Genomic DNA, 18,948 nt, shown 5'->3' with positions numbered 1-18,948 from the left:
CAACTAATTCAATCAATTTTTTCAATCTAATTTTGACAAAACTACTATTAATGTCTTCATTTAATCATATGAAAAAAACATATATTTTGAAAAGAATATTATTATGAACATGCTAACACAATTGTGCCACCAAACGATTGACAATCTTAAAACTTGTTAGAGAGAGACTAAAATATCTCTTTTAGGATTATGCTTAAATTTTATTATTCCATACCTCTCTTTAAATAGAATACCTATTCTAGAAAAGAAAGAGCTTAATATACAATTGGCCTTTTAAGTATTTCATTTTTCTCGATTTTGTACTTTAAATATTTTTCATAATGGTTTGGTACATAGAGTTTTCTTCCATTACACGATCCATCCTAAAGAATTAACGACGTTAAAAAATTAGTTGCTACCTCTAGTCAATCAGAAGCTATCCCGTGACACATCCATATAAACACAAATAAAATCATTTAATAAATTATTTAAAGTCGTTCATGTGTTTGTCTTTCTTCTTCTTCTCCTCCTCCTCTATCAGAACATGCTGGTGCAATTACAACCAAAGAGACTACAAAAATGTCATGGACTTGAACTAAACACAAACATGTTTGTGTCAGTATATGGGGATAAAAATAAACTTAAAAAGAATTAATTAAAAGTTTCAAGGTGTGTAACCATATTATTTTTTTTACGATTTTATTCATCACCACCATGCATTTTGGTGTGCAAAAGAGTTACAAACAAACCTAATGATTGTTTGCATTTTACACTGACAAAAATATTCCATTGAACATGGTATAACAAGATAAATATCAATTTCTATAGACAATTTTTGCAACAATTTATTATAAAATAATCTTTGAATATAAAAGATGTGGGAGAACAAAAGTAAACTTTGTTTCTATGCTTTTCTCATTGTGCCTTGCAAATGAAATTTGAATTAATTCTATTTATAGGAATTTTCATGCCTCTTCATAAATACATATCATTTAATAGATATCTATTTTGAGGCACATCTCCTAAATAAAAATAACTATTCAACAAATATTACTTAAATAATTATAATTCTTTATTAAAATCAAGTAATAAATTTTGATATTTAATTGACATAACTCATCATTATAAATAATGACAATTTTTACTGATAACCAAATATTATAAGTATTGATTATTTACAATTTTCTAATTATAATTATTAAAATAGTAAAAATATTTTCAAACTATTCCAAAATACAGCACCAAAAAAAGTTTCAAGAGTCTAAGTAATATTTATAATGTTTTGAAAATATTTCAACATACATCAGAGGTGATAATGAAGAAGAAAAATAGAGTGAGATTTTCAAAGAAATTATTAAGTTTTTAATTTATTTTCATCATTTTTGTTATTTTTATTTAATTAAATTAATTTTGAGAATATTTCAACATAAGAGAGAAAATAAATTATTAAATTTTTTGTTTTATTTATTTTCATCAAACCATTAAAAAACTTTAAGTAGTATTTGGAAAGTCACTTAGTAATTAAATTTAGGTGTAATTATGTGTAATTACATAAAATAACATGTTTGAGTAACCATTGTAATTGGTGGGTCTCACCAAATTGAGAATAATTGGAGCATCCAATTATACTTTCTAATTAAATAGGAGAATGCTGAGATTTTGAGTAATTATACTCAAATCCAATTTTTAAAAAATTATTTTTATACAAGTTATAAAGATCATATTATAAGCATGGACATGTATGTGTTTGAGATAGTTATGACAAAACATTTCTTATATTATAAATACTAAAAATTATATTATAAAAATAATATATGTATTTTATAAAGTTATAAAAAATATATCATTTAAATCCAAAAAATTTAAAGTTATGAAAAAAAGTTTATTATAAAAAAGAATTTACATGTTATAAAAGTGTTATAATATATTTATTTATAAAAATTTGTGGTCAAGAAGTATGAGTATAACTTATTTATTTGTCCATACTATATATTATAAAAATAATATACTTATTCATAAAAGAATGTTATAGCTTTTTTTTATCATAACTAAATTATAAAAGATAACTATTTTAAATTATGATAAAAAATATTATTTATAGGAAGTGTTATAAAAGTTATCGGACAATTTATAAAATCTTATTCATAAAGATTATATATTATAATTTTATACCATTTTACTTAATTTATGCACTATAAAAGATATATAACCTAGTATAATTTTTTCTACAAATTAAGTTTATATAAGTTTTATAATTAAAGTTACTACCATTTGGACTGTGAACCCAAATATTATAAATTGATGCTAATTATGCAAATACAAAATATTCTCTTGTACTATATCGTGGGTATGATATCATTTAAGAAAATGGTGTTAGACACAAGCACCATAGATAACTCACAAAATTTTTAATTTGAGACATTTAAGACTTCGAAATATGATTAAAAAGACATATGCTACGCTAAAAATATATTTTTCATATTAACATTACCTTAGTATAGCATAAAAAAAAGGTTAGATTGAACTAGCATGTTGCATATTTCAGTGGAATTAATATGATCCATACTTTGAAGAGTATATGGAAGAATGAGATCTTAATAATCTTAACGATGCAAATTATAATTCAAATGATGATAAACTCGATCAATGATCGTGAGATAATGATGAGAAGAAGTATATATTAAATTTTAAAGGAAATAACCCAACAAATATATACTAGAACAATTACATAAAATTACATATGATGTTTATTTTTCTTTTTTTCATTTCTAATCATATTATCAATTACTTTTTAGACTAACATAATACATATAATGATTTGATTTTAATTTTGTTAAAGAGATTATTTTATTAGACTAATAATTTTTATAGTAATTAATATTTTAAAAAATATAAATTATATAATTGTGTAATTACAATTTGTACTATCAAACATGATATAAAGAATTACAATATAACTACATTTCGTCACTAAATATGTCTAACAAATTACAATTTTTGTAATTACAAAAAATGTAATTATCACTTTAATAATTATAATTTCATTAAATTAGAGAACTAAATCCAAGACAAAAAATTAATTGAAATAAAATTGCAATAAAAAAATCCTAATCCTTAATTAGAGAGCCAAATCTAATGGCGTTTCCTAATATAGTTTTCGTCACAAAAGCATCCACGACATTATCGTTCCACTATAAAATATCCCAATTCAATCTCAATTTCCGATTCTGCGTCATTAGATAAGCTGATTCCAGTTAAAAGAACTTCTTGTATTGATGTCTGACTGTATACAGTTCATCGCAATTATAACATAATAAGTCACTACAAGATAATACATTTTTAGTGACAGTGAAAATGGCCTACAAAAGCATTAAATTCTGTCACTAAAACTCACAGTCACCTACCATAAAAATTAACTCCACTCCCACAATTATATTGGTGACAAGTCAATTAGCTGATTTTTTAATGACTGCGTTTTTTTGTCTAATTAATTTCAAACATTTTGTCACAAAAACACATTTAAATAGCGTCTAAAAACATGTTATCACCAAGATTTTTAGAGCCTGGTCGATGTTCGAATTGACTTATCTGATTTATTTAAATAAATTAGTAAAATTATAAAATTTTAAAAATAAAGAAAATTGGTGTAACCAATTTTTTAAATATTATTTTATTACATTTATATCGATTTACGAGTCAACTAATCTAATAATTTATTTTAAGCTAATACTTCGATTGATTATCAATCTAATTACTGTCTAATTCAATTTTAAAAACAATGGTCATTACATATTTCAAATTATTTAACGAATTTGGGTCAATAGTTTTCCTAACTTATTGTCACCCTCAAAAAGTTTAGATATCGAATATTCATTAGGGAATTGAAATTGCCCTCTCTACCTTGTCAAAGTCCTATGATTATTTCAGACACGTAGCATTTACTGCTTCTGTTCAAAGACTACAGTAAGGGTCATGGATAGGGTGTATTTGATCCAAATCACAAGGGAGAGGGAAGCGATAATTGCGGAACTCTGATTAGTCCATCACTCCCAACTTAATTTGATAACGTCAATGGCTGTGAAACAAACTTGTTTGCCTCGTTAGCATGTTGGTTTCTAGAAGAATTGTTCACACTGATGCAACGAAATCAATGGATCCTTCAACCCATCAAAATTAGCAAAATTTAATTTCGTGTACGTCAAGGCACCTTTTTCAACTCACCTGGCAAAGGCATTTAGTATACCCAGGTTGTATTATTGCTCGTAAAATCGCAATAAATAAACCTGGAAAATAAATCCACTTAAATAAAATTATAACTTGAAACCATAAGCCTTAATTAAACCGAAACTAGTGACCTTTCCTAGTTCGGCCACAAAAGCATCCACATTAAATATATTGAACTACAAATTATATGACTCCATCACATGTTAGTATTCTCCTTATTTCAAAAAAAAAAAAAAATGTTAGTATTCTCCTTTAGTCCTTGTAATGAATATACAATACACAAAGGTTCAATGGCTCTGTAGAATCAGCTACTACATCATATCTTAGATGTGAAAATGCGAAGCTCGTGCATGACTGCGTTGCCACAGCTGCCTATTAGCTTGCAAGCCATGCGTGGATGTAATATTCCGACAAGATCTTTTGCATTGCAGCCAATCTTATTGTTCACCTTCACCTTTGTCCAATGAAGCAGATAAATAGCTCAAGATGAAGCTGTCTAGATCTCCCTCTAGCACAGAATCGGGATCGGAGACCTCATAATTGGTCCTCAGATCCTTCACCAAGCGATAAGGCTGCATCAACAGATAGCAAACCAAAGTTCAGTGTGAACGAATTTGTTTCTTGTCAGAAGGGAACTTACAGTGCAAGTTTCATGGCAGCAGAGCATTTACATGAAGGACGTAAGTGCGTATCTGGTTGCCCCAACTTATCTCGGTAAGAGACTGTGTGTGCTGCGAATTCATCTGTGCTTGACGGGCCATCTCAAGCTGGTCTAATCGAGACTGAAGCACAGCCATTGCTGAGGCCTTATTCTGATGTTGTGATCTGTGTGTTTACAACTAAATTATAAGCTTGGATTAAAGAGAAAACAAGAGTAATCGGGCTCCATTATTAGCAAAAACAAAACAGGAAAACTGCAGTGCTTTTGACAATCAGCACACTATTCACACCTTTCATTTTGACAAGTAGCAGTTACTCCTGTGGGAATGTGGACAATTCTCACAGCACTCTCGGTCGTGTTAACATGCTGACCACCGGCTCCCCCAGCACGAAACCGTTCAATACGAAGGTCAGATTCATTAATTTGTACTCGAGAAGATCCATCGCCTAGGATTGGAATTACAGCAACAGCAGCAAATGAAGTATGCCGGCGTTTTCCACTGTCAAAAGGTGAGATACGAACTAACCTATGAACTCCTACTTCTGCTTTGGCATATCCAAAAGCGTATTCACCATCAACTTTTATAGTTGCCCGCTGAAAGAATAAACAACATCAGGTCAAAAACTTATAGCCTCCTTCCAAGGAATTAACCAAAACAGAGCCAAAAGAGTCTAAATTAAAACCTAAAAGTACAGTTTAATGGACTTCATGCTTAGCACTCAACTGGCATTAAAGTTCCCAGATATTGTTGAATGTGTGTTATTCTATAAATGCTTAGTTTCCCTCTATACCAAATTAGGTAATAAAAATCGAGATTAATGCAGCTTAAATGAAGGATGAACAGGGATAAGATATGAACCTTGATGCCTGCAATTTCTCCCGGCATTTCATCCACTACTGTTACTCCATAGCCACGCCGTTGGGCCCAGGTTTTATACATTTGCATAACCATTGCTGCCCAATCCATGCTCTCAGTTCCTCCAGCTCCGGCTTGTACCTACACCATAAACCAAAAGATCGAGGTTGAGATTGTGATTGGCAGCAAAAAAAGCAGAGGGTTTCATTATCCATTGGGACAATGGAATATAAGAAAGGAAACCCTTAACTTCAAGGCATTACATTTTTCTTTCAAATGCATTGAACACAGTCAAAGAAGTATATAATTGAAACCTCTATATAACAAGAGCAAGAATCGTGCTCTCCAGCTAACAAAGCTTCAAGCTCCTTGTCCTTTGAATCTCTTCTCATCCTCAGCAATGCTTTCATTGATTCCTGCAGAGGAAAAACTTAACTAAGTAAGAATTGGCCACTAGAGGAAGATGCTTAGTAAAATACAAGTGAGGTTTCTCATAGATTCAAAGGAAGATATTAACAGCAATAATGTCCCTACAAGAGACAAGTTAAACCACCACATCAGTGTCATTTCATCAAATCTTGCTAAATCACCTTTTGATCACGAAAGTAAATAACATCTTTCGATCACCAAAAATATGCATTAATGATATGTATAATTAATCTAAAGAAACTAAAAGAAGTAATTGCATTATCATCTACAAACCTATGAGAAACAAGCCCTTAATCATAAAACATAAGAATGAAGACATGCCTAGATAAGAAGTAAGAGCCCACCGATTCCAACTCAGTGTCATCCTCTTCCCTTGCAAGTTTTACCATATCTATATGTTCAAGCAATTCTTGCTCAAATGCCTTCACTTCTTTCATTTTACCCATTAGTGAGCCATGTTCACGGCTTATCTTACCAGCATGGACAGGATCATTCCAAAGGTCAGGCTTATTCAGCTCTGCAGATAACAAATCCAATCTAACCATCAATTTCTTCCACTGCATCCAAAAAGACAATGAAGAGTTTAACAAACATGTTCTTATGGAAAGTCCACTGAGAGAAAGATTTAATTTGAAAGTAAATTCAAATATGTAAAAGCAGAAACTGAAATCACAATTTCATCAATCATTTGTCTTCACATGTATAAATTCCCACTAAAGAACCATGAGAGTTTATAAAAGGAAAGAACAAAATAGCTGCAGAACTCCAATCTCAAATATTAATTTAATACCATTATTAAGATAAAATATAACCCTGAAAAGCATGAACTTTCATCTCACACTGGATATAAGGATTGACTAAATCCAATAAAACTAATACCTGAAGGCGTCTCTTGATAACTTGAATGGACTGAGCAATTGCAGCAGCATGGCTCTTCCAGTCACTTTCACTCTCCTCAAGAATTGTCCACTTACTGCTAGCAATCCCATCTATTGTGAGTCCATCAGACGTACATGGTTCAATAGCAGCCTGGGAACCAAATTCTCTTGCCCAGATCCAGCCTTTTCGACTTAAACGCAAGGAATGTTGATTTTGTGAACCCAGAAGGCTTGAACTTGGAAGGAAAGAAAAGGACCCAAACGGCTTTTTCAGTGAGTTATGCAAAATCGAAGGACACCCAGGATCAAAAACCTTGGAGTTTTGATTGGAATCTAGAAAATTGTCAAGAGGCTGTAAGAAAGAAAAAGCTCTGGTTTTGGTTCTAATGTATTGAGATATGCAAAAGGATCCATTACTCAATCTCTTGAAAATAAAATAAGACATATTTAGAAGGGAAAAAAAGAGTCTTCTTTTACCCCAAAAGATTGGTTTTTTGGGGGTTTAACAGGAACTATATATCAATTTTCTTGTTCTCGAGGGTTTATGGCCATTGGAAAGGCGGGACCCTGAAACGACGCAGTTTTCTGTATTGGACAATGCTGGATAAATTGAAAGATCCAATTTACCAACTGCCATAACGTGACACAAATGCCCTTCTTTTCCCTTCACCAAGCCCAACAATGCTTCTTCCTTTACAGTCCAAAACCCTTGTCTAAATTTCCCAGAGCCAGAACCCTGTTCTTCCTCTGCTCAAAAATGTCTTCAAATTCCAATTCCCTCCAAAACTACCCAACACCGCTATCCCCTCCCTTGCCATCAATCTCGAAAGACATAGAGCTTGCCAGGGCCATGTCAGCTTCTTCAAAATCAAGCCTTTTTGGACTCTCAAGAAGTGATATTTTATATGAAGACGAGTGGCTCATTGCTGTCAACAAGCCTCAGGGGATTTATTGTGACACCATTCTGGCCTCAGTTCCTCGCTTTCTATCTGACTCGGCCCCGTCAGATCGGCTCCGTGAAGGTCTTTCTACCTTTTCTTGGTTTATTCAGCGATTTTTTTCTTCTTTTTAATTTAGTTTATGGCTTCTGCCCAAATATATATATATATATATATATATATATATATATATATACTTTGTGGCTAATTGTGAAATATTGGTTTCTGGGTTGACTTGCATATTCTCATTAGCAAAGTATTCAACTCTTGCCATGGTAAAGTTTGTTTCTAGCTGAAATAAGCTGATCTTAGATGTACTTCCCTGAAATTGGACTTTATTATTATTATTATTATGTAAAAGGAATTCATTCATTCATAAGTGAATAGTATTCAACTCCTTGCCATGATTGGCTTGGCAAGCACTGAAATTCCTCATTAAGCCTCTGCAAATAAACTATAGGGCCAATGGGGGATAAATCCTCATCCGTTCCATTTAGAGCCTTTATCACTGCAAAGCATAGCCTTCCAAATTGATGCGTTGGAACCCCATTTTGGCATCAAATTCAAGGGCTTTAAATGCAGCCAAAGCTTCGACTATAAAGGCATTCATAGCTTTGTTGATTCTGGAAGCCACAGCCCCCATAACGAAGCCTTAGTGATCCTTGACCATCACACCAACACTGCCCTTTGGATCATCTTCAATAAAGGAGCTATCAAGGTTCACTCTCAGTTTATTAGCACTTGGGGCTTTCCAGCGTGTAATGCTTGATTGCACATAGGTGGGGTTGTGATTTGCATCCTTTTGAACTTCCTTGTAGGCTAAAGCAATATTTCGAGCATCCCAAACAGCCCAGAGCATCATAACTGCCATCAAAGTCATCCTTGCTAGGCATCTTGCCCCCTCTTCTAACCAATCGACCACTCAAGCAATACTTGACAACGTGATTCTATGGGAGAAGCCGCTAAGTTTGAGCATCTCCTTGGATAGTGGGCAGCTCCTTAGCATGAGTGTCCCATCCTCTTCTGCCCCTTGACATCGCTCACATTCTGTTTCAATGTCCAGCAACCTTTTGGCCAAATTTCCTTAATTGGCAAAACCTCCTGGCAGCATAGTCAATAGAATAACCTAACTTTACAAGGTATGTTCAGTGACCAAAAGCTCCTTCAGATTTTTCGTCTAGGTCTGTGTCCCATTTTGAAGGAGAGTTGACTAAATACTTGCTTCTAACACTATACCAGCCATTCTTCACATTGTGTTACAAGTTTGTGTGCCTGGTTTATTCAGGCAAACCCCACTAATCTAGTCAACCTCATAATGGTTGAAGATTTTCCTAACTAGTCCTTCCTTCTATTTGAGCAGCTCCAAATTGATGAGAGCAGAAACAGTTGCATCTCTTGGAAGTGAGCTTGTGGCGTGTGGATTTAGAAGTTATCATTATTAGGATCCATCTATCTTCCCAAATCCTAATAGAAGAACCATCTCCAATACTCCTTTTGGTGTTGCTCCCCAGCACATCTTTTGGTTGCCTAAGGCTTCCCGAACTATAGAAGGGCTTGGAATTGAGGGGCACATTCAAGAGTGAGCCATTCAGGAAATATCTAGATAGGAGGACTCTAAAGAAAAAGGAGTCTATGTTTTGGAGAAGTCACCTAGATTTATTAAAGAGGAGAAGGTCTTGGAATCCCACCCCTCCCATACTTTTGGGTTCACAAACATTATCCCATTTTAGCCAACAAATCCCACTACCATTGAGTTTGTTTCTCTATCAATATTTCCGAATTATTGCTGTCAATTTCTTACAAAGGGTGACTAGAAATAAGAAGACATTTGTGGCATAGGTAGGGAGTGATCAAAGGACAGCATTAATGAATAGTTCCTCGCCTCCATGAGATAAAAGTCTACCTTTCCAGCTATGGGTTCTTGTGTGCACCCTATTAGTTAGTTCTTGGAAGGCCTTTTTCTTGCCTTTTTCAATGATATTTGGTAGTCCCGGGTACTTTTCTAGATTTGAGGCTTCAAGGATGCTAAACATTCGTTGGAGTTCCATTCTTTGGTGAAGGTGAGTGTTCGGACTAAAGAATAGCAGAGACTTCTTGTAGTTAATCGTTTGGACTGAACTTTGTTTATACTTAGAAAGCATGTCTTTTATTTTCTCTCCCACCCTTTTCTCAATCGGCGTTAAAAGTAAGTTGTCATATACAACTAGGAGGTGGTTAACCCTCAACCTTGCTCTGTTAGCTTGTAGACCCACCATTTATCCTTGGCTTTCTGCCCTTAGCAATAGTGCTGATAACCCTCCCGTGCATGTCACAGCAAAAAGGTGATAAATGGTTGCCTTACCTCAACCCTCAACTCAGTATGAAAGTCTTGATAACCCGTCCAGTCACAATAACCGAATAAGAAGCTGTAGTAACACCTTGCATGATAAGCCCAACCCATTCTTTTGCAAAACCCATTTTCTCCATGATTGCCTTAAGATAATGCTATTCTATTCTATTGTAGCTTTTACTCGTGTGGAGCTTCAAAGCAAATTGTCTTTTCTCCTTGTTTTTCTTCATTTTCAAAGCATGGATGAGCTCGTATGTAACAATAACATTGTCCATAATCAATCTCCTTGACACAAAGGCACTTCGGTTCTCACTTATTTAGCTTAGCAGAATTTGTTTCAACCTGTAAACTATCACCTTGACAATAATTTTATAAATGACGATATATAAGCTAATCGGCCTAAAGTGTTTAATGTTTAAAGGATTGCTTATGTGCGATTGAGATCACACAGATCGATTAGTCTATTGAGGGCCTTTAAGCAAATTGAGACAACATCTTTACCAACAACAAGCCAATACTTTTGGAAAAACGAGGCAGATGTACCATCAAAATTAAGAGTTTTGGTTGGGTGCATCTAATTAAGGGCTGTCAATATTTCCTCTTCCTTGAATTCCTAGAGAAGTGAGTAGTTCATCTTGCCTGACTCTATTGAGGATATGTTCATGGACTTTCGGTAAGAGGAATCAAAGAGTTTCCTAAAGGACCTTAAAACCACATCTTGAATGCCCTTGTTCTCAACCCAGCATCCATTGTTGCCTTCCAACTAGAGAATTATGGTTTTTCCTTCTTATGGTTGAAGCTTGAGCGTGGACATATGAGGTGCTTTTGTCTCCCTTTTGGAGCTATAGGATCCGAGAGCATTGGGAGTTGGGACCATTAGATCTCTATTTCAGATAAGGCTTGTAGTGCTTTCTTGGTTTCCTTAAGCCTGTCAATGGTTTGTTGGTTAACTGGCTGTTCTTTGATATCTTTGATTTTCTGATGCCAGTGTTTGATTCGGTTTCCCACTACCCATGCTAACATTATGCCACTCGCGAAGTTTTCTCCCAATAAATTGAATATTTTCGACAAGACTACTGTGATGGAAATTCCTCTGTGTGTTACTAATCACCTGTTTGCACTTAGGTTCTTTTGTTCATAAAGCTTCAAAGTTTGATTCATCTCCTTCCCTTAGTGCTCCCCCTAATTTATTGGCCAAGCAAATCAATTCTAATAGGGAAACGATCAGATGTCGCACGGGGGAGGTGCTCGACATAGGCATTTGGAAACATATTGATCTAGTTCTGATTCACCAAGGCTTGGTCAAGTCCCTCACATATTTTGTTATCCGCATGTCTTTTAGAAGTCCATGTATACCAAGAACCTTTGAAACCCAAGTCATAAAGCTGACATTCATCAACATCTTTGAAAACTTCCATTTGCATTTCAACTCTTAGATTGCCTCCCACTTTTTCTTTGGTCATAATCTCGGTGAAGTTGCCAAAACTCCTAAAGGTAAGACCAATTGGCTATTTAGGATAGCAAGGAGTGCCCATAACTTACTTCATTGACTTGCTACTTGTTCACCATAAAAGTCTGTAAGTCGGAACGTTGCTTGTCTCGCCTCTAGGTACTCCATGTCAATATGATTCTGCAAATAACAGTTCAAATCAAGAGCAATGTCCTCTTTCCACATTAAGGCAAGCCCTCCACTTTGGCCTTCGCTTTCAACCATAAGACAGCCTTCATCTGTATCGTTCTCCTGGTCCTCTCTATGCCATCCTTGTTTGATTTAGTTTCACAAAGGATTAGCATAATGGGGGTCTTTTGTAGAAATCAGAGTATTTTTTATACTAAATAGAACATAAATCAGAGTTTTTATATACAACCTATGACACTACTTTAGGAAACTCTAAGTTAGGAAAGATACTAAATAGAGATATGATCCCTTAAAATAAGGGATTTTAATAAAAAATATCTACAAAATATTCCTAAAATATTTACGAATATTCCTACACTCCCCTCAAGTGGAGAATATACATTGTATAATCCCAGGCTTGAATAGGAATTTATTGAACATGTGTTTTGGCAAAGCCTTGGTAAGAATGTCTGCAATCTGTCCTTCGAAGGAATGTAAGAAAGAGTGGTCATCTTTTTGTTGACTTGATCGACAATAAAATGCCTATCAATTTCAACATGCTTTGTTCGGTCATGTTGAACTGGGTTCTTGGCAATCTGAATGGCGATTGATTATCACACAAAACTTCAAAATGATCCTCCGATTTGTGCCAAGTTCTTTTAGTAATTTAAGTAGCCAAATTCCTTCAGATATCCCCAAAGCTAGTGCTCTAAATTCAGCTTCAAGACTACTTCTTGAAACAACAGATTGTTTCTTACTTCTCCAAGTTGTAAGGTTACCCCAAACAAAAGTGCAGTACCCACTAGTGGATCTTCTTTCAGGTGAGATCTCCACCCAACTAGAGTCTGTAAAAATCTTAACAGTTTTGTCTTGTGTCTTCTTAAACATTAAGCCGTGTCCTGGAGTTTTCTTCAAGTACTTGAGAATTCTATTTGTTTCTTGCCATATGCTCTTCAAGAGGATTAGTCATGTGTTGACTTATCACATTTACGGAAAAGCTATATCCGCCTTGTCAAGGATAAGTAGATTAGTTTCCCAACTAACCTTTGAAATTTCTCTCTGTCTACTAAGGACTCATCTTCTTTATTGAATCTCAAGTTTGCCTCCATTGGTGTATCACCGACTTACGACCAAGAAAACCAGTTTCTTTGAGTAAATCAAGTACATACTTTCTCTAGTTGATCACAAGTCCTTCTTTTGATCTTGCCACCTCCATTCCTAGGAAATACCTTAGCTTTCCCAAGTCCTTGGTTTCAATTCTGTTTAACAACTTCTTCAAATTGCTAATCTCTTCCTCATCATCTCCAAGAAGAATGATGTCATCCACATACACAATTAGGATAGCTTTCTTATTTGTAGAAGTTACCTTGATGAAAAGCGATAATCGGCAAGGGACTGCTTGTAGCCATTTTGAAGAATGACTTTAGCGAACCTCTCGAACCAAGCTCGGGTGATTGTTTTAACTCAGTATAGAGACTTGTTGAGCTTGCAAACCTTGTTGCTACCTTCAATAGACTTTGAGCGGTGGCAATTGCATATAGACTTCTTCCTCAAGCTTGCCATTAAGAAATGCGTTTTTTACATCAAGTTGGTGTAATTTCCAATCGCAATTTACAGCCAAACTTAGGAGTACTCGAATAGTGTTAAGCTTTGCCACAGGTGCAAAAGTTTCTGTGAAGTCTATCCCATATGTTTGCGTGAAACCTCTGGCCACTAGTCTAGCTTTGTATCGTTGGATACTGCCATTGGAGTTATACTTTACAGCAAAGATCCATTTACAAATGACGACCTTTTTTCCTTGAGGAAGGTGCGTAATGGTCCAAGTAGCATTTTCTCTAGTGCACAAATTTCCTCTTCAATGACCCTTCTCCATTTTGGATCCTTTAGAGCTTCAATATGCTTGTGGGAACACGTTCTTTATCCAAAGTTGCTGTAAATGCTTGAAAAGACGGCATCAATGAATTATAACCAATAAATTTTTCAATAGGATGCTTGGTGCCTTTATCTAACCCCGTTTCTAATAGCAATAGGAAAGTCATCTAGAGTAGTGGACTTATTGATTTCTTCTTCCATTTTGGCAACCGGACCCAAATCCAATTCTCGGCAAGAATCAGATTGCAAAAGCAGTCTCGGGGATATGTCTTCTTTTCTTGTGTGACACGAAAGTTGTTTGGGTGGTGGTGTTTTTGAAGACCATCAATTGGAGTAGGTGTATTTTCGGAAGAGTGTTTAAAGTGGGTGTAGGTGAATTAGTCATAGGTACTACAGAGAATCAATGGGAGCATTCACGGTGATGATCTGCAGTAATGGCGAACAAGATGGCAATTCGAAGGTTGAGAATGAAGATTAGGAGGAGATACTGTTGTGGCTGAAAATCACTCCATGTTTCCCAAATTTCAGCTGAGTGAAATAGGAATCTGCTCATTAAATGTTATATCCATAGTGGTGAAAAATCGTTTAGAAGGAGGATGATAGCATTTATAACCCTTCTTAAGTGAAGAATACCCAACCAATACACATTTTAAAGACTTAGGATCTAACTTGGACTTATTAGGAGCAATATTTTGGATAAAAACAGTGCAGCCAAAAATTTTAAGTGGCAGAATGGAGGAGATAGGCTTAAAATGAGGAAAGTCTGCAAAAATATAGATTGAGGCGTTTGAAATTTTAAAACCTTACTAGGCATCCGGTTGATTAAATATGTGGCGATTAATAAGGCTTCCCCACAAATATTTAGGAACATTAGTGGTAAATAGAAGAGAACGAGTAACTTCAAGAAGGTGCCTATTTTTCTTTCGGCAATGCCGCTTTTGTCAGGGGTTCCAACACAAGAACTAATCTGAACTATGCCTTTTTCCTTAAAAAATCGCCTAAAGACCTAGCAAAAATTCACCGCCATTATCGATTTAAAGAGCTGGATTTTAGACCCAAATTGAGTGAGAACCATGTTATAAAATTGCACAAAACACTAGCAGTTTCAGATTTATCTTTCAATGAATAAGTCCAAGTTATCCTCATGTGATCATCAATAAAAGTGATAAACCACTTACAATTATCAGCATTCTTCACCCGAGAAGGGCCCCAAATATCACTATGGATCAAAGCAAAAGGGTAAGAAGGCTTGTATGTAGAAGGAAAATAAGATGATTTAGTATGTTTGGCAAGAGAGCAAACTTTGCAAGAAAAAGAATTAGGCCTTTTATTAATGAATAGAGCAGAAACAATTTTGCAAGGTATTGGAAACTAGGATGGCCTAAACGAAAGTGCCATAACATAACAAGATCAACTTTTCCTAAAGCGGTAAATGACTTGGAGATCTCGATTTTAGGAGAGGTAGGGAGGATGTAGAGACCATTATGCAAGTGGCCTTACCAATCATCTTCTTGAGTTCAAGTTCGCAAAGTACAATCACGATCATTAAAAATTACAGGCAAAGTGCAAGTCTGTGGACAATTTACTAACAGATATGAGATTGCACGCAGATTTGGTACAAAGAGAACATTTTAAGTGCAATCTGTTCATTGAGAATAACGATGCCATGTCCTCTATTTTGCACAAGGTACCATCACCGTTTTGATGACTTTACCAAAGGTATGGAAAAATTGTGAAACAATGCCTTGTTACCATCATATGATCCAGTAGCACCGAATCGAGGATTCAATTAGGAGTCAACTGGGAGGAGAAAAATGCAGTAGAAGAAAGGTTACCTTCGGATCTTTTATGACCAGATTACCTCACAAGACCCTTGAAACTTTCCAAATAGTTTTTGAAGTTCAAGAATCTGTTCTTTAGTGAAACTAGTGACAGAGGTGGCAACAAGGCTTGATTTATTATCTTGAGAGTGCTTGGACTTCCAGTCCTGAGGCTTACCATGAAGCTTCCAACACTTCTCCTTAGAGTGGCCGGGCTTTTTGCAATGATCACACCAAGGTCTCCCCCGTTTGGAAGAGGGAGATGATTGATGGGTCGAGAAGGCGATCTTTCGAAGTGGAAGATGGTTCATCGACAACATCACACACCTTGACTTTCTTCCTTCTTGACCATAGAAAGCCTCTCGAAGGGAGGAAGAGGAGAAATAGCCAGACCCTGCCATGAACCTCGTCCGTGTTCTTATTTAAGCCTTGGAGAAATTGAAAAGTCTTCGTTGAGTAACAATTTCTTGATAAAGAGCAAGATCTCTTGGATCTACCCAATCATAATGTGCATACAAATCTAATTGTTGCCAAAGAGCGATAAGGGTATTGTAGTAGAGAGGAACAGGCATGGTTCCTTGTTTAAGAGTGGCTGCTTGATCTTCAACATGATATAATTCAGCAATGTTATCCGTGCTAGAGTAGGTTTCATGGACTGCACTCCAAATTTCAGCGGTATGTGGTGTAAAGAAGAAAGTTTCGCTTATACTGGGTCATGGAATGAAGGAGCCAAGTCATAACGACCATTGTCACGCATCCACTTAGCAAAACCAGCATCATCACAAAGAGCTTCTTGATTTCACCAATGCGTAGTCCAATCTTTCTCGCCCAAGAGAAAAATCTTAACCGATTGGGACCATTCAAGAAAATTGTTGCCATTCAATCGATGGCGGTGATAGTCGACGGATGAATCGATGGAGCATCGAACTAGAAAAATTTTCTGGATTTGAAGTAATCTCAAGTAGGAGAAGGAGTTTGGACATGGTCTAGGTTGAAAAGAAATCGTAACCTAAGCTGATACCATGTAGAAATCAGAGTATTTTTATACTAAATAGAACATAAATCGAGTTTTATATACAACCTATGACACTACTTTAGGAAACTCTAAGTTAGGAAAGATACTAAATAGGAGATATGATCCCTTAAAATAAGGGATTTTAATAAAAAAAATATCTACAAAATATTCCTAAAATATTTACAGAATATTCCTACATCTTTCTATTATTTGAGCTTTCACAAAGCTCAAACTTGCTTTGGGTATCCAAGCCCATGACAATTCCAGCTTATGAAGATCATGACCCTTGTCTATGGTAGTAGCTAGTCTTCTCCATTGTAAAGTAATTTATCTCCCAATAATCAGTCACCTATTTTTCACTAAAAGTGGCTTTAGTCATACCTAAGCACAATTGTTAATAAAAGATACAAATCTGATGGAAGGTTGGGTGGGATAGGTCTCATCGCTTGAAGAGGGTTCGGAGTGAGAGACAGGCAGGGGTTTACACCAACACGTGCCTCTGCAAGTGTGCGTATAAAGATCAATTCCAGCCAATTCAATCACTAAGCTTGAAATACATCCCAGATCGAGAGCCTCAGTCCCTAAATAGCCCTAGTAAGCTGAGCAGTCATCTTTAGAAAGCTTGAAATGGGCAGGAGCCGAGATGACAGTGTGGTAAAAACTCACCAAAGGTCTTGTGCCTTGTTCCAATCCTCTAGTTAGGGCTCCAAAGAGCAGAGAAAACTCGAACTTTAAATCATGCAGAGGTGTGTGAAAAGGAATATATTTTTTTCAATTTATTGATGTCAGGCTTTTTATCTTAAAAGTTCTATATTAATTTTGAAATGATTTAGAAGCAGCAAATAGTTGCCTTAGTAAATGAAATATTATAAGTTTAGAGTATTTTTAGTTTTATACAGCTCCTTAACAGTGGATTAACAGTGGATCAGAGTCCAGAAAGTGACCTTGGATTATCTAAAATTACATGGGCTTCACTTCATCGGATCATATATGGATTTTCAGTTAGCTTGTGGAGTTGAAAAGCATTGTATCACTGTCTATTTCTGACCCTTAATAGTTTAATACCTCTTCAGGAAGTGTAACATCCAAAATCAGTATAAGAAGCTATCTTTTGATCTGATTGAATTTCTTTCTTTATCAGCTGTTTACATACTTTGGTATCTATAAATTCCAGGGAACCAAGCCAGCACATTAGAGCTCCATCTGGCCAATCGACTTGATCGTGACACAAGTGGTGTCATGGTTATAACCAAGTCACACAAAGTAGCTTCTGTGCTTGTCAAAGCATTTACTAATCACAAGGTTCAGAAAACATATGTTGCTTTCTGCATTGGTTCAGCTCCAAAATCAGAAAGAATCACCATCAAATCAGGTCATGGTCGATCAAAGTTCGGAGCATGGCGTGTATATGCTGCAGGAGATGTAGGTCGAAAACTACCAGGAGGTTCCATAGTTAGGGACATGGAAACTACATTTGAGGTATTATCAATCAACGGACAGCAGAATTACAAGGAGCAATCTGAATGTGTGAAAGATGAAGAACATAGTATTGTAGTAGAAGAAAAAGCTATTACAGATGTTGATGCAAACAAAGACGAGATTTTGGTTAGAGCATTTCCTCGAAGTGGAAGGACACATCAAATTCGATTGCATTGCCAATATCTTGGGTTTCCTATTAGAGGGGATGTGAAATATGAGGGTGTCTATGAGTGGAAAGGGAGAACATATGACGCCCACGAGCTTCATGCTGAGAGCTTAACTTTTCAGCATCCAATTACTGGTTTCCCTCTCCTGATTCAAGCACCTCTTCCTTTGTGGGCGAGCCAAGCACTGCAGCTCTTAACAGATTAAAGGGAATTCTCCCCATTCATTCTTATGTGCACTTAACACTTCTTTTCTATTCCTTCTTCGTGGTATTTGTAGGATTCTGCATTCCAACATATTTGCAAACCGGATACGCGATTGTAAGGCCTCAATTTTAGCATGATTCGTCAGTTGTTTTTGCAACCTTTTCCTCACTTAAATGTTATCAAGTTGGTAAGTATCATTATCAACAACGGTTTCTATTTTCTTTTGAGAAATATATTTCAGGAACCACTTGACATCATTTTATTGTAAATATCCCTATCCTGTTGATGATTTTTGGAGGCAAATAATAGCCTGAATTTATGTATATAGTGACAACTCTTAACCCCCAGAATGTTGCAAATTGCTGAATTTAAGTAGGTGTTTTACTGAATGGCAATATTGTTAGTCTGTGTAATTGGTTATTCTTGTTTCTTTTCTTTAGGAAACATTTACATATACATTACTGCTATAGTCAACACAA

At 35.5% G+C, this 18,948-nt stretch overlaps 2 protein-coding genes across 2 annotated transcripts; one reads left to right on the top strand and one right to left on the bottom strand.

Annotated features, from left to right (window-relative positions):
- Positions 1-4,289: 4,289 nt before the first annotated feature.
- On the bottom strand, positions 4,290-7,615 carry LOC108468170 (peptide chain release factor PrfB2, chloroplastic). Its single transcript, XM_017769045.2, has 7 exons — positions 7,029-7,615; positions 6,494-6,706; positions 6,035-6,136; positions 5,724-5,861; positions 5,154-5,458; positions 4,875-5,028; positions 4,290-4,775 (listed from the first exon to the last, which is right to left on the bottom strand). The coding sequence occupies exons 1-7, from the start codon at positions 7,470-7,472 to the stop codon at positions 4,641-4,643; spliced, it is 1,491 nt and encodes a 496-aa protein (XP_017624534.1). The 5' UTR covers positions 7,473-7,615; the 3' UTR covers positions 4,290-4,640.
- Positions 7,519-18,882, top strand: LOC108469711 (RNA pseudouridine synthase 1). Its single transcript, XM_017770714.2, has 2 exons — positions 7,519-8,049; positions 17,794-18,882. The coding sequence occupies exons 1-2, from the start codon at positions 7,677-7,679 to the stop codon at positions 18,468-18,470; spliced, it is 1,050 nt and encodes a 349-aa protein (XP_017626203.2). The 5' UTR covers positions 7,519-7,676; the 3' UTR covers positions 18,471-18,882.
- Positions 18,883-18,948: the final 66 nt, after the last annotated feature.

Source organism: Gossypium arboreum, chromosome 8 (assembly GCF_025698485.1).
Source record: "Gossypium arboreum isolate Shixiya-1 chromosome 8, ASM2569848v2, whole genome shotgun sequence".
Taxonomy (NCBI): Eukaryota; Viridiplantae; Streptophyta; class Magnoliopsida; order Malvales; family Malvaceae; genus Gossypium; species Gossypium arboreum.
The sequence above is the reverse complement of the archived record's forward strand: the minus strand, read 5'-3'. Positions and strand labels throughout refer to the sequence as shown.

Bases quoted from the DNA above. Each gene is read 5' to 3' on its own strand.
- LOC108469711 (XM_017770714.2), top strand. From the start codon at position 7,677: ATGCCCTTCTTTTCCCTTCACCAAGCCCAACAATGCTTCTTCCTTTAC. The intron at 8,050-17,793 runs GTCTTTCTACCT...TATAAATTCCAG, and splicing joins GTCAGATCGGCTCCGTGAAG to GGAACCAAGCCAGCACATTA.
- LOC108468170 (XM_017769045.2), bottom strand. From the start codon at position 7,472: ATGTCTTATTTTATTTTCAAGAGATTGAGTAATGGATCCTTTTGCATA. The intron at 5,459-5,723 runs GTTCATATCTTA...TTATTCTTTCAG, and splicing joins GAGAAATTGCAGGCATCAAG to CGGGCAACTATAAAAGTTGA. The intron at 4,776-4,874 runs GTAAATGCTCTG...CTGTTGATGCAG, and splicing joins TACGCACTTACGTCCTTCAT to CCTTATCGCTTGGTGAAGGA.